Below are 15,907 nucleotides of genomic sequence, written 5' to 3'. Positions count from 1 at the left end.
AGTTTTCTGGAAGTCTGGGTCAAGACCCCTAGTGAACTTGGTGTATTCGTGGTCCCGGTGGCCAGACGCAGGCTTCAGAGGCTGTTAAGTACCACCGTGGGCAAGAGGGGCATATGCACATGAATATTATCAAAGTGCTCAAGCAGGTCCCAGTAGCCATACCATGCCACGTGCACTGGTGTCATGTCAGGCAGAAGTCAAGTTTCAAGTTGACTTCAAGTTTGGTTTGTCACATACATATACACAGTATAACTTGCAGTGAAATGGTTTGAGTGCTCTGTCCAAACTGAGGGAAAAAAACAGGGGTACATAAGGAAATATGTATTTATATTTATATATATGTATTTATATTTATATATATATATATATATATATATATATTTATATATTTATTTATATATTTATATATTTATTTATATATTTATTTATATATTTATTTATATATTTATTTATATTTATATATTTATTTATATTTATATATTTATTTATATTTATATATTTATTTATATATTTATATATTTATTTATATATTTATATATTTATTTATATATTTATATATTTATTTATATATATTTATATATATTTATTTATTTATATATATATATATTTATATATATATATTTATATTTATATATATATATTTATATTTATATATATATTTATATATATTTATATTTATATATATATTTATATTTATTTATATTTATATATATATATTTATATTTATTTATATTTATATATTTATTTATTTATATTTATATTTATTTATATTTATATTTATTTATATTTATATATATTTATATATATTCATTTATATTTATATATTTATATATATATATAAACATAAATTAATAAACATGTGTGTGTACACAATGTACAGTTTCAGCTTACAAATTTACATATTTACAGTCACATCAGTTTCCCCGAATAGCCTGAAGCTCCTCTTCAGTCTCTCTGTCTTGGTCATCAGGGAGTGAAAGTGCTTCCCTGCCCTCAACAGAGAGAAGAGCCTATTGTTGGGATGGGTGGGGTCCTTCACAATCCTCCTGGCCTTGGTCTGGCACCGCTTGTAATAGATGGTGTGCAGGTCAGGAAGTTCCGTATGAGTGATGCGCTCTGCTGAACGCACCACCCTTTGGAGTGCTTGTCTGTCCTGCTTGGTGCTGTTCCCAAACCAGACTGTGATGTTCCCTGTGAGGATGCTCTTGATAGTGCAGGTGAAGTTCCGCAGTACCTTGGAGGGCAGTCTGAAGTCTCTTAGGCGTCTGAGGTGGTAAAGACGCTGACGAGCCTTCTTTGCCAGGGAGGAGTTGTGGTGGGACCAGGACAGGTCCTGTGAGATGTGAACTCCAAGGTACCTGAAACTATCTACTCTCTCCACCGTGGTTGGAAAGAGTAGTTCCCAGCTATGCTGGGAAGTAATGTGATGAGCAGGTGGTGGGTGAGCTACGCTGGGAGGCAGCAGTAATGCGTCCTGTGAAGCCAGGCACAGCTGTCTGTGCACCCTGCCACCAGATGTTTAGAGCTCGTGAGGCCTACGAGGTGACAGAGCAATGGGAGACTCCGTGAGGACCAGCTAGAACAGCTTAAATGTTCAAATGACTGCAAGTCTGTACCTGTGAACCACACAGATCTGTAAGAAATGCTACACGAAAACCTGAATAAGCTGCTGAGTTTTCAACGTGTACGTAAAGAGTGCGATTGTCGAGGTCTGACGAGAAGGTTATTCAGGGCTGAGAGGCTTCGTAAGAACAGCAGTTCCACCCCAGAGATGATTGGTCATTTAGGTTCTCGTGTTTTCTAGACTAACTGGAGCTTGTTTAGGCACCTGTGGAAACCTCCAGGTAATGAAGCACTGTAGTATCCAACCTGTCGCTAATAAGAGCATAGACTAGTTTCTCTGCATCATGTAAATGAGGTACTTCTTTTACTGAATTCATGTGTATTGGTTAAAGGAATTGCACTGCACCACTGATACAGTTGACTTGGGTTCTGTATTTGATTTGTGTTGTGTAACGGATTGCCAGAGGTTACATATTCTAGTATTTTTAGGGTAATATGACATTTTAGCAAAACTGTTTTTCTGATATTTTTAGTATATATTGGTTTAATTTTCATGGAATATCTATTGTTGACAAATATGTGAATTCATCCACATAATTCAAAGGTAGAAAGAGTTGTAGTTTATGATTCCATGAGGTCAGTCATCTTATACCTAAGGCGTAAATATATAAATGTAAAAATATTTGAATATGAATATTATATAAATGTAAAAATATGCAAAATGTCCAACATGGATTTAATTTGTACACCGTGTACTGTCGAAGTTTGCAAGAGTTACCAATAAGCCTATGTGTGTGTAATTAGTAAAAGAAATTTTTAAAAATTACTTTCAAATAGTTTTAAAACATTAGAAATATAGATAATTCCTTCATTTCCTAAATCTGTAAGATGTTTAAAAACCTTAACCATAAACCCTAGTTATTACAATAAATTAAGCAGTCCTACCTTAAGCAGTGCATCTCTAAGATCATCAATAAGTAAAAGATTTCATACTGTAACTGAGCAGGAATATATTTAGTATAGTGTTGATGTCAGCCAGTTGTCTGATTTTTAGAGTTTTATATTTGTTTTTGTACAGTTGCCTTGTAGGGAATGAACCTTCTTTCAACACCATCTGTCTTTTCTTTTAAGGATAGAGAGAAGTGTAGTTTAGGCCTCTGTCAGGTCAGTCAGGTCAGTCATCTCATATCTAGGGAGTGACGCACATACCAGCTTTACTTTCATCACTCCGGCACCACCAAAGAAGTAAAATAATACAATAAAAATGCTGTGATCAGTCACAGTTTGGCAACTATGTTCTGTAACTGGATCCAAGGTCCAAAAGCTCAGTATAAACACCCTGAAATGTTCTTGAAATGATCAAAGTGGGCTTAAATGAAGCAGCTGTGGTGAACAGTACAATGTAATAATAATGCTTCCTTCTACTGAGTCATTCAAATACACATTTCTAGAACATATGTTGACTTTGAGGACAAGAGTAATATTAACCATTTTGCTAATAATGGGTTAAAAAAAATTCTCATTTAAAATCTTGATATAGCAGATGTGATTGTGTTGTACCATTTAAGCCCATCTTTAAAAATTCAAATTTATTTAAATGTCTATCTTAAGTTAAACTATTCGCATGCATTTGTAAGTAGTTACATGAAAAACACTAGAGAGTTGATGGTATGAACATTTAACATGCTTTGACGTGTTAATGTGATAAGATGCTAGTGTTTGTACAATGCCGTGCAGTGTCTTTGTTAACTTGGAAAATTCATTGTTCTGTTTGACAAGAATTACTGTTGACAGAAATATTTCATCATAGGCATTAATTGAGTCAATATTTACCAAATTCTCTCTCTCTCTCTGAATTTATTTTATTTATTTCTGGTTCCTAATTTGTTTAGACAGTGTGTTAAATATGAATCTGTGTGTCAGATTTTCAGTGACTAGAGAAATGTTCTTACTAATCTAAAAGTAAGGGTACTCAGTCAATAAGCCTTTGCTTTTAACCAATTTTGAATGCTCAAGATTAGTTTATGTGCCAGGTTTTGGCATGATTCAGAGCAGGTTGGATCGTTACGCCATGAGAAGTTTTTGCGCCTAATTTTGTATTCTGAGTGCTGCTATATTATGAAGTGTGTGCAAGTTCTCAGATGGAAAAGTTGATCATGGTCCCTTATTCTCACGTTGTAAACAAAACTGGTCATGACTGGGTCATGAGGTCAAAGCAGTTGTAGCTCAGCTGCTGTTGTGTGAGATGAGGACACCAGCGTTATCCAAATAAATGGATCTCCAACTTTTGTTGAGTGACCAACAGCCTGGAAACGAGGGCCTGCGTTAATTACTGTTTTGCCTTCCCCTTCGTAGGTACCGTGCAGACACGCAGACCTATCAGCCCAACAACAAAGACTGGATTAAGGAGAAGATTTATGTCTTGTTGCGTCGACAAGCTCAGCAGGCCGGGAAATAAACTTGGCAGTGCAGCTAAGTTTCACATTTCAGCCGTTTGGTAGAGGAAGAATTCTAGAGCAGTGTAAAGGGGGGAAATTTCTGCAGGGAATATGAAAGAAAACAGACCAGAGATTTAGATCGAGGATTGTTAATGACAGTCTTGCAGTCCTGCATGACCATTATAATGTACACAACAAAGCCGTGAAAGTGACCTGGAGAGCAGGGATTACACTGAGCCCGGGTGACCAGACCTGATCCCAGAGGTATATGCTTGGCTGGTTTAAAAACCTCCCCTGATTTGTACTTGGCTGAGAAAGTGGCAGATCATCACCATCTTATTATAAGAGTGAATTCATTTTGTGACTAAATTCTACAAGACAGAACTTTGGGAGCAGGCCTGGACAACTTGGGCATTGCAGTGTATGAGTAACTATGGTAACCAACTGTCCAGAAGATTCCCCCCTGCCATATACTCAGTTTCAGGTTTTTTTTTGTTTGTTTTTGTTTTTCCCTTGATGTTTGGGGGTTTTTTTAAATAAATTTTGTTACAAGTATTTTTCATTTTGTTGTTTAATTCTAATAAAATAATTTTTAAATTGCTTTTGCTGAGTGCATTTTTTAATTTATAAAAATCATAAACCTATACACAATCTTCCTGTTTATATCCAACTTTCCTGAAAAATAGGCTTTGCTCAAACTATTACACAGTGCTGTGTACACTGCAATTTTCCACAATATTATTGTTTTTTATTTGCTTGAGTATACACTGAATATTTTTTTTATAACTTTAATTGCTGTGGTAATTATTCTCTCCAAATACCGGCTGTGGTATTCACACGTCAGACTTTGGACTGACAGTGAGAAGTAGCTACAGCACTTGTAATTGTGTTTTGCCTGATATTGTTCATATATATGATTGATTGATTGATTTGTGTCTAGGTATCATACTTTAAGTATTTTCTCATCAATAAAATATAATTTTCAATACATATATGTAGATATGGATGTAGGTGAAGCACTCTGCACAGTCTGAAACATCCTGTTTCTTGGATACTTAAGTACAATTTTGAATATGTTTATGTTTCTATCTATCTACACACATATTTATATCAAACACAAAGTACTAGTTAGAGCGAAGCACGAGTGTATCACACCAGAGAAAATCCTGAGATGCAGACTGTGAAAGGAGCCTCTGAGAAAATCCAGCAGCTAGTGGTAGGATGCAAAATACTGGCAGAGAGAGCAGACGCTCAAAGCCACAGTCAAGCTGCAGGGATCATATACAGGAACATAGGCAGGGCATGAGCTGAACACCCCCCCCAACAGCAAGGCTGAGATCCCCAGATCCAGACAGATAAAGTCAAGCAGCCAGACGCTGCCACAGTGGACCAGACGCAGAGAGCAGCAAGGGTGATGGATGTGGTGGGCCCAATATCCAAAGGAATGAACGTGAGAAGTAGAAATAACAAGGACTGAGAGCAGGAATGGAGGCGATGTGGAAGGTTAAGAAGGTTGCCCCAGTGCTGGTGACTGGGGCACTTGGGGCTGTGACCCCTGAGCTGGAAGAGTGACATCCTCAATCTCAGTCTGGAGGAGCACGAGCCTATGAAGTGCCAAAATACTGCTCTATCATCTATCTATCTATATAATGTTTATATAATTTTTTTTATATTGAAATATCAGAACGTGTTTTCTTCCCCCTAAACGTCGTATTTCTGTTCATCCGGCTCTGAAGTCGTGGCTTATTTGCATAATGTCACAGCTCAGCGACTGCGTTATACACGAGCGGTATTTTTGAAGTTTCTGCCCCCCCCCCCCCCCCCCCCGATCGCTGGTGTTAAAGACGAGCGCGTGTAAGCTTCTCTTTCATAACCTGAGCCAAGCACGCGACGGCTGATAAAGAGAAGACCGATCGGTCGCGCGGTGTTTCTTCTACCTTTGTGTGCAGATCGCCCCTCGCGCACTCCTGTTTCTCACCCACCCCGATCCCCCCCCTCCCCCTTCAGCATCTGAAAAGGCTACTGAGTGAGAATCGATGGCGCAGAGGCCCCGCTTGACAGGACAATAAACCACAAAGAAGCGGTGAGTTTTTGTTTTTGCTTTTTTTTTTTGTCCCCTTCGGCTTTCAAGTTATATTACGGAATTACTACCAGGGAGGCGCGAGGGCTCGGCGATGACGCCCGGTGTGCAGGCTGCAACCCAAAGCGCGTGCACCAGCTGCCTTTTGTTGCTATGAGGCAGCAGTCAGCATCCCTGGTACCTTCCTGAAGAGAGCGGGACCAGCGGCGCTATCCCATCATTAGCCAGAGCCGTTCCCCGCGTCGACTCCATCCTCTTGGCTAGCTGCGTGTATTAAGGAGCGCCATCATCGTTTAACGAAGGTGTTATTTTGCACACGAGTGGTGAGAGTCACTTTAAATAGGACGCGTCAATTTCGGGTGTCTTGCGAAGGTGTTTAGCCGGGGTGAGCGCTCATTGTGTGCTGCGGCACGCTGCAACGACTGCGGGTGCGATGCGTAAACATGGATAGAGCTGTGCTTGGAGGTGGTCTGTGTGTCTGAAAGGACCTCCCCTCAAACACACGGGAGGCGCAGGCAACAAGGAGCAGCCTGCGGCGGACGTGCTCCCGGGGTTAATGCAAGCTCGCCCCGTGCTCGCGTGCCCCCGGTCCACCGACTCGGGTGCGGAATGTCCTGTTTACTTCCCGTAACGAACGGAGACGAATCCGTCGCATGTCAGCGTGTCAGCTGTGTTCGGGGTTATTATGTACTATGATAACGCAGCCGCCTCATAATATAATTAAAACCTGGCTTAGACTGCGACAGAATAACGTTATTATCGAGGTCACGTTATCATGTTATCAGACCTGATGGTCGCAGATATTCATAACCTGACATTCGCCCAGGCTGCTCTCACGCGGATAACGTGGCGCATGTTTAAAATCCTAACGGCTCGTGTCCTGCTCGCGGGGATGTGACGGACTTTGTCAGGCGCGCGCGCGCGTGTGTCCCCTGCTCGAGTTTCGTGTCGGTCGCTGAGTGTCTCGCGGGGCTGTTTCCAAGTGCAGAAGATCGTGATGTGCCTGCAGTGGGAGTTCACGCCCCGCCACCGAAGCCTCGAGGCCTGGCGTGTGTCCAGAGCCAGCCCCTGAAGTCTGACTCATGGAGTGCCCCCCAAGTCTCTCTCCTTGCTCTTAATGGAGCCCCTATCTCATGAGGTGAGCCCTGCCGTAGCAGTGTATTTTTATGTAAGATTGAACTATTTAGAAAAAATGTGGGGGTGTTTGGTTTTTTTTGTTTTTTTAAAAAAAATACTTTGGTGTAGAAAAGGAATACTACAGATAACAATTTTCGTCCCACTGAGGGATTGGCACTGCAGGCTTGAAGTGAAATCTGAAGAAATCAAAAACCTTCTGCAGGTTTATGTGGACACTCTGTGCTGTCACTATGCAACATAAAGCCTGACCTGCACTTCCCTCTTTCTGCACTGGGCTACTGTCTGATATTGTATGATATAACGTATTAGTCTGCCATCACTAAATAGGGGTTGGTGGTTAATGCCAAGCATTAGCCCACAGTAACTTGGCCATGCCGCCCAGGAAATTCGTAAAGTGTACTTGGCACAGTTTCAGTCGTTCACCGTAGTTTGGCTTTTGTTGCTGTTGTTGTATATTTATTATGTATCGCATACGCACGTGTAGAGTGTTGTTTGGTTCTGTTTTTTTTTCCTGTGGTTATGTGGCAAACCTGCTGGCTGGCACATCCATCCACCGCTCCTGCTTCAGTTGAGATGGAGGATGACGACGGCACATGCTTGCTGGATGTGTTGTGGTAAGTGCCATCATCTCAGGAAGGAAAAGGGAAGCTGGAGGTTTTTCAGAGATCCTCCTCGCAGTGCTCCTCGTCTGACCTCGCGTGATATTCCTGATGCTCCAGCTGTTTGAGCCACATTTAGTGCTGACTAATTAAAGCTGTTGTCTGTATTTTTCAAGCGATCCACAAGCCCTGAATGACTTCCTACACGGGACAAAAGAGGTGCGACAGTGAAAAACTGTACTTATTCAAGTATAGAGGAACCAATTAGTGTCACTCTGTACTCAATTAGCATGCATAATCAGATTGTTAAATTATCATTAATTAATATCATTAAATTAACATAAATTATAAACATAATTCAGCGCATTAAAATTCAGCACCCTGTAAACATTATAGTAAGATAATACACAAGACTATCGAACTGTCAGAACTCTGTGTGTGTGTGTGTGTGTGTGTGTGTGTGGCTGCTTTGACTCCTCCCTCTAACTCCTTGTGTCTCCTGTGTCCCAGCAGCTATTGAATGGAGACCTGCTCATTAACTCCTCATCTGGGGAGCCGTCCCTGTTCACAGACACCCCGGTGAGTCTAGCCTCTTTCCCCGTCGGGGACGCGCGAGACACACTGTAGCTCGGCATTTTTGTGGAAGTGCCTGCGTGTAATTATTATCTGAGTCAGATTTTATGGACCAAATAAAGTCGTACCGACAAGAGTTTATCTTGGCTCATCTGAAGACGGGCAGACTACCAAGAAAATTATAGAGCAGAACAGAGGAGGGAGAATAATGAGGTAAATAAAATAAAAATAAAATCGTGAAAGTGACAGAGGTTTACAGTGTCTTCTTATTTCTACTAATGAGGGTACTGCTGACAACGACAGTGCTGTTACAGTTTCAAAAGCAACTCCTTTCTTTCTCCTAACGTACACGTCTCCACTCACCTGTCTCCACTCCAGAGCCCCGTATCCCTGTTGGCAGACGATGCCGGGTCTCACGACACGCCTACCTCCGGCTGCGTTGATCTCTCCTTTCTGGACGAGGCATTGCTGTCCTCACCGACCGGAGGAGAGGACTCACGGGACGCTCCACATGACGCTCCACAAGACCAGGAGGAGGTGGCGCATCAGGGTGGGGAGGAGGAGGAGGAGGAGGAGGAGGAGGAGGAAGAGGAGGAGACCTGTGACATCCTGCAGCAGAGCCTCCAGGAGGCTGACATCACGGAGCACACCCTGGCCTTGGAGGCAGGACTGACCCAAAGCGGCGATGTCCTCTCCCTCTACCCCTCGGGCTTCTCCGTCCCTTCGCCTACGCACCTGCACAAGCCGCTGAACGTCCCTGGGGGGGCCACGTTGCCCAGGGACACGCAGGTGGCGGTGGAGCCCCCTCATCCGTCGCTGCTGGCGGTGGGTCCGGGCTGCCCCTCGCTGAAGCCAGCTGCGCCGCAGCTAATGGGGCTGCTGCCCGGCAATGTGTTCCCGGCCCCTCCTCCCGAGACGTCGTTCTCGCTGAGCCCCGCCCACGGCTCCAGCACGGTCGTGGGGAAGAACCTGCCCGGCCTCACCGGCCGCCAGCCGCTGACCCCCGGCGCGAGGGCCACGGTGGCACCGGAGATCGTGCTGCAGAGGACCCCACTGCCCATCCAGCCCAAGCTGCCTGTCAACATCCAGCCTAGGCTGGTGCAGATCAGCCCTAAGCCGTCGGGGCAGAAGGCGTCTCCGGGACTTACCTTCATCCCACCTGCCGCCTCCCAGAATATCCTGCTGTCTTCTCCGGTGGGCACCAAGCAGCCACCTCCGTCCGCGATGACGCCCACACTCGGCAAGCCCGTCAGCCTCCAGCTCGTCAACCAGGGCGGCTCCATCGTCATTCAGCCACAGAGTCTCTTCCCGGGTCAAAGTCATTTCATCCTGCCCAGCCAAAGCCCGGTAACTGTGGCCCAGTCGACCAGCTCTGCCAGGCCCCTGCTCAGCACGAGTACCCCGATGCCCCCTGCAGCTGCACCAACGGGGCACCTCATCGACGGCTCGCAGATCGTGACGGTGCGACCCAGGCAGCTGAATTTCAGCCCCGTCTTCACCACTCCGACCGGCCAGCTAGCGCTCCGACAGGGAGCGCTCCTGTCCGGGCCCCTGCAGTTTCAGTCGGCGCCACCTGCTGTCTTCCAGATGCCAGCACAGCTGACGGGGGCATATCCGCAGGGGCAGCCCGGTGCCGTTGTCCAGGGCCCTGCCTTGGCCAACCACATCACCTTGATCAACGGCCCAGGTGTGCTCCCCCCTGATGTGGCCTCCATATCGATCGTGAATGGGCCCTCAGTGGTGCAGAGCCTGCCCTTTGTGTCCCAGACCCCCCAGGTACAGAAAGCCATGGCAGGGGGCCAGGCAGAGCAGCTCAGCCTTCCGCAGACCCCGGTACTTCTGCTCCCTGAGAGAACAGCGCCAGACAAGGTCGAAGCATGTGAGCAGCTCCATAGCATCCTACAAGTGAGTTCCACCGCCTCGAAGAGCGCTGTTTTTGTCATCGATGCGGTTTGTCGAGTGAATGTACCTGACCTGTCTACCTGTCCCAGCAGAGCAGGCTGTCCTCTCCAGCGTCGGGGCAGCCTAGCGTTCCTGAAGTACACTCACAGGCCTCTCCAGTCATTACTCTTCTGCAAGCACCGCTAGAGAGCGCGCCAGAGCCTGTTGTCTCATTAGATCAACAGCTAGTTAGCCACCCAGAGAAGCAGCAAGCCTCTGAGAGAGGCCAGAACCCTCAGAACCCCACCTTTCTACATCACCCCATACAGGTAAACCACTGAGGCTCTAAACGTGGTCGTATCTTGGAGGTCCGAAGATCCAAAACTGTAAAACAAAATCATACAAGTAATAAAACATGAACTTTTTAAAAATGCGTTTTCCTGTCTTCCCTCTCAGCAAGTTCTTAAGCCTCTGCCGTCTGTGGAACTCCTGACCGACACGTTACTGGTGCACTTAGACGGTCACATCTCTCCTGCCACCAGCGAGGGCAGAGCTTCCCCCGTGGACTTGGCCGTGTGCGCTCAGGCCGACGCCCTCTCTGTGCTGTCTGAGTGCGGAGGGATGCCCACCCCTGCGCACTCGGGCTCAGAGCACAGCGACACGCTCTCCTCGCCCCCCATCCTGCAGTGCTCGGGGAGCACACCCTCCGCCCTGTTCCCTACGCCCCCACTCTCGGAACGCCACCCCGGGGCCCTTGGCGCCCACCCCCAGGGCCAGGAGGATTCTGTGCTGTGCACGAGCCCTTCTTCTGCTGTGGAACAGCTGGGTGCATCTGAGCACAACCCTCCAGCCACTCCAACATGCACTGGTCTTACTGGGGCCCTGGAGGCCAGCCTGACTGGGGCCCCACAGCACAGTGAGTTTGACCAGAAAAGACACTTACTGAAACTCAGCTACCAACAATCATGATTTCTCTACAACAATTCTTCTGCATACTGTTTTGATTTAGTTTTCTTCTATTTTGGGGGGATATTTTTTTTGAAAGGTCATAATTCATAATTCCCAAAATAACCCAAGGACATGATGCCTTTGATACCTGTTCTAATGTTTGTAGTTGTACCATTTTGAATGCCAAACTACAACTCTATGGAAGTGATTTTTATATGTAAATGGAAAGTGCACATTCCCAAAAGAACAAACAAAAAAATTCTTTCAAAAACACTGCATATTTGCAATTTTTTACAGGAATTGTGTTTATTCTTATATCTGAGGCCTGGATTTGATTGATGTTATTGTGTTTTTGTCTCCGCCAGCGCGCCAAGCCCCTGTGATGGCCGATGGTCAGATGGTCTTGCCACACCTGCAGGAAGACTGCGAGGTCGGGTCACTGCAGGGTACGCCGATGCTGACCCCAGTCCAGGCGAATGCGCCAGTGAGTAGGCTGTGTTCACTAACAAGGTTCTGAAGTGATATCACGCCGCACACGGACCTTGGATTTGGACAGTTCGTTATAGTTCGTCCAGCCTTCCTGAAAGCCTCTGAGTGTTTTTACATGGTGTCCCATTCACACGCTGGGTGTCTGCACTACTCTAGGTGTCCTCTGTCGGAGCGAAGGCGAAAGAGAGACTCACACCTATCATGCGGCAGCACAGGTCAGTTGATGCCTTTTAACATCCATATCCATAATAGACTGGACGAAATAACTGCATCAACACTTTCATTTCATAATAAACATCCCAGTAGAATAACCGAAGCTTTTTTTTTCCCATTCAGTATGCCAGAGTTGTGAGGTCACAAGTGTTGTGCATGTCTCTTTTGCAACAATGCGACTCCCAGGGTCAAGCAGCAGCTCTGTTCGGACCATGACGCCGTTCTTCGTCCGAACACACACGCCCGGTTTGTTTCGCTGGAGGACGCCGTGAGGCACCTGCTGCCCTACCACACCTGCTCTAGAGCCTCTCCCAGCCAGGCTGACCTGCTATCTGGTGAGCTTTAAACCAGTCACACTACCCTGTGTCTGATCTGTGCAGTGGACAGGCGGTCCCAGTGTCTGATGTCTCTGTGCAGTGGACGGGCGGTTCCACCAGCTGTGTCTTAGGTGTCTCTGTGTCTGATGTCTCTGTGCAGTGGATGGGCGGTTCGAGAGTGCATCTGGACTGCTGCTGAAACGCGCCACTGACATGTCGAACAAGTACAGGCAGCTGCTACTGGCCGAGTCGCAGGTGAGCCTGAATGGCCCACCACACATACTACTCCTAATACTAATCTTAATCCTAACCTTAACCCTGACACTAACCTTAACGCTAATTCTAATCCTAAACCGGATTTATTAGAGTAACACCATCAATCTATTAGATAACACCACCAATCTATGAGTAACACCACCGATCTTTTAGAGTAACACCATCCATCTATTCGAATAACACCACTGATGAAGTCAGATCGAGCATCTATTACAGTAGCGTTTGGGACTGAGGTTTGACTTCTGAGTGTTTTACCCAAGAGTGTAATTCATATTTTACAGACACACAATACACAAATAAAACTGCAAAGGCAAATTACTTTTCTTTTGACTGGTAGAAAGACGATGGCTATAGGAAGTAGCTGCGCTGTTCTCGGGTTAATGGCACATGCCGTATTCATGTGGTGGAACACTGTGTAAGGAGACTAGTGAGAGTGGTGTGTCTGTGGTGCGTCTGCAGCAGGAGAGCCCCTCGGCAGAGATGGTAATGCTGGAGAGATTGTTCCTGCAGTCAGAAAGACTCCTCCTGGGGGATGAGAGACGCCGCGCCCGAGGAGACCCAGGTCAGCCCTGCTGGAGAGCACACACACACACACACACACACACACACACACACACACACACACAGATTATACGATTTGTCAAGTGAAGATTCTCCTCTGGGAAACTGAAGTGAGAGATTAAAAAGATCTCTGGTTTTAAGGTGCTCAGGGAGAAGCATAGACCATTTCTGACTGGTTTTTAACATGTCAGGGGAAAGTATTCTATTGTACTGTAACATTTAATACAGTTTTACTCAAGTTCTGCAAATCCTGTGGAAAACAAAAAGTCTAATTGAACCTCACTTTTCACTACTGTTGCAAACTGTAGTTTTAACAGGAGAGGAACTTTTCTGCCACGATTTCAGTTCTCCTGAATTTGGCTAAAACGTAACGATCTGTGTACAATTTCTTTAACAGAGTCCTTCCTGATGTCCCTGCGTAAAGCCTCTTCACAGCCTGGCACAGTGCCCCTGCGTCACACTGCCGGCTCAGGTAGCCCTCCCTCACCCCCTGCGTGGGCGCTGCACTCAGACAGACCCCCGGGCCTTAAGACGTACCGCTCCCGCAGCCGGGGGACATTGCGTCTCACCATCAAACACGAGTCGGGATCCCGCAAGGTCGTGCACAACTCAGCCTGCGACGAGCCACACCGGGGGCCCTCCGGCGCACGTCTGAGCAACGGAGCGGACGTACGGGAGGCTCTCGGACCCCCGGAGACCGACCGGCTACTCGCACAGCAGGCAGCAGAAAGATCCCGCACCGAGTCGGGCCCAAGCAGGACAGCCTGTGAACCGCAGGACGTCCCATGCTCGCAGGCCCTGAGCCCAGGAGACCCAGGCAACCCTCCCCCCGATCCACACCCTCCGCAGGCCAAGCGGACCAAGCGGACTGGCAGTGAGGCGGAGGGCAGCGGCCTGAGCGAACACCTGCAGAGTGCCATAGACAGCATCCTGGAACTGCGGCGGCTGCAGGGCCCCACAGACCCTGTCAAACCCAAGATGGAGCAGCCCGTCAGCTGCATCCTGGAAGGAGAGATGTAACACAGCCCCAGCACAACAGCAGGAATTCCTGCAGCTCCTCACCTACAACGGAGCACAAACCTGAACACTCTCTCTCTGGTTACATGCTCCTTTATGTTCTAAAGAGGGGTATGATGTTATCGTCACAGTATCGGCATGAGAGAAGTCCTCTACAGTAATAGGGCGATACTTGTACTTGTAAAAATAAGTAGCAGTTAGAGGTTGAGGAATCTTTTGTGAGTAAATGAGACCAAGCATTTTTTAAAGAGGTGCCCCAGTAAATTTTTTTTACATGCTTCTTGGTTTTAGTGTCATGTACGGAAACCTCCAGTGTGCTTGGTTTGTGCCAACATCACCAGTGTTGCCGGTTACATTTGCAGAGTGCCTGTATGTATTCGTCTTTATGAATGTACGTACGCATGTGCAAGGAGTACGATAGCTCGTGTTTATAGGCGCGGTTGCTCGGTCACGTACAGCTGCAGGTTTGTGTTCGGAGCTTCTCACATGTGTGACCTCCAGGTGGCGCTACATGGACTCTGATGTCTCTTTCAGCTTGATTACCCCCAAAGAGCAAGTGTTTCACCAGCAAATCCTGTAAACGCATCAGTGACATTCGTGGTCCTAAAACCTGTAATTATCTCCACATTTGCGTCAGTGACAGATGAACCCAGATGTGGATAGGGATGTCAGGCGTTGTCCTTGAGTTCAAAATTGGCAGGTGCAAGTTGTCACCATCATCAAACTGTGATGCAATTTCCCATTTTGGCCACGGAGACAAATGTAAGAAAAAAAAAAAAACCAGTTAAAAAACAAGGAAAATAAGCAATAATAAGCAGTCAGTCTTAAATGTGGACGTGCCTCAGACAAACTTTGAGTTCCTCTAGCTTTCTGTGTTTTTGTGATCCCACTGGTTTGTCAGTAGTTGACTGGCTGTACTTTGACATTCAGTACAAGTGTGTACTGAAAGTTAGAAGTTGATTCTCAGTTTGTCATTGTGTAATCAATGCAAACTGATGAACTATGCGTGCAAACCGCCAGGCTACAGCAAAGGAAAAAAACAAAAGTAATTTTGCAAAACGGTTTAAAACGATCCATCCATAAAAGTCACAAGAGAAGCCGCCATCCAGAGAACTACAGACAGTGTTGAATATTTGTGTTTGATGTCTTTCTTGACAATCTATGACAGTTTTAGGTGTTGTGTACTCCATGAATAGCTCCGAAAAGAACCAGGCCTGTTTTGAGATGAAGCAATTATTCGTCCTTTTAATAGGGTTTCTGAATATGTGAATAGGGGGTCTGTGGAGGCCACATTATTTTTGGACAGTTAGGAGTTGAGCCTTTTTTTTTTTTTTTTAAGCAGAGACATTAGAGGTATATTTAACGATTTCATGTCACGCTTTCACGTAGTTAAACATCCACGTCCCAACATCAAAATTCCTACTTTTAAATGGCTAATTTGGATTTCCTTCCCATCATGCTATGCACTGTCTAGGATTATGATTCAGAAAACCTAAATTGCCAAGAGCTGTGTGCAGCCCCCCCACCCCCGTGAACTGTGACTCACCCTAAAATGTGACACGGTGCCACTTTTCGATGTTATGATGTCACTCTCATCTTTGAGGTCATGTGATACTGTGAACATGGCAGCATGTGTCTGACACAGCTTCTCAGCACAAACACTTCTGCCTGACAGGCTGTCCAGATGCCAAAATCAGAGAGGCCTTAATTTCGCAGATTGTTTAAAAAAAATAAAAGGTCATTAATGTTAATTCCCAACTGATGACGCCTTTGACCCAATGTGATGTTAGTGATTCATTCAAAACATATAAAGAG

At 45.8% G+C, this 15,907-nt stretch overlaps 2 protein-coding genes across 4 annotated transcripts in view; both read left to right on the top strand.

The window, feature by feature from the left end:
- LOC113589871 (enhancer of rudimentary homolog) overlaps positions 1-4,602 on the top strand; it is a 5,979-nt gene extending 1,377 nt beyond the window's left edge. Inside the window, exon 4 of the mRNA XM_027029735.3 lies at positions 3,919-4,602. Coding sequence (XP_026885536.1) covers positions 3,919-4,021 — 103 coding nt within the window. The 3' untranslated portion in view covers positions 4,022-4,602. The remainder of the gene's footprint in view (positions 1-3,918) is intronic.
- A 1,335-nt stretch (positions 4,603-5,937) lies between these two features.
- Positions 5,938-15,758, top strand: si:ch211-168d23.3 (BRD4-interacting chromatin-remodeling complex-associated protein). Of its 3 annotated transcripts, none has more exons than XM_081722141.1 (13): positions 5,938-6,084; positions 7,070-7,832; positions 7,994-8,036; positions 8,331-8,396; positions 8,769-10,295; positions 10,385-10,600; positions 10,728-11,187; positions 11,585-11,703; positions 11,865-11,923; positions 12,108-12,256; positions 12,399-12,493; positions 12,974-13,076; positions 13,473-15,758. In XM_081722141.1, the coding sequence occupies exons 2-13, from the start codon at positions 7,738-7,740 to the stop codon at positions 14,093-14,095; spliced, it is 3,555 nt and encodes a 1,184-aa protein (XP_081578267.1). In that variant the 5' UTR covers positions 5,938-6,084; positions 7,070-7,737; the 3' UTR covers positions 14,096-15,758. The 3 variants fall into 3 exon arrangements, with proteins under 3 accessions (XP_081578267.1, XP_081578268.1, XP_026885539.3); XM_081722142.1 differs by lacking the exon at positions 5,938-6,084 and having other exon boundaries at positions 6,092-7,219; positions 7,787-7,832; XM_027029738.3 differs by lacking the exon at positions 5,938-6,084 and having other exon boundaries at positions 6,092-7,832.
- Positions 15,759-15,907: the final 149 nt, after the last annotated feature.

Source organism: Electrophorus electricus, chromosome 10 (genome assembly GCF_041902795.1).
Source record: "Electrophorus electricus isolate QZ-2024a chromosome 10, ASM4190279v1, whole genome shotgun sequence".
Classification (NCBI taxonomy): Eukaryota; Metazoa; Chordata; class Actinopteri; order Gymnotiformes; family Gymnotidae; genus Electrophorus; species Electrophorus electricus.
Note: the sequence above shows the minus strand (reverse complement) of the source record. Positions and strands in the feature narration are given on the sequence as shown.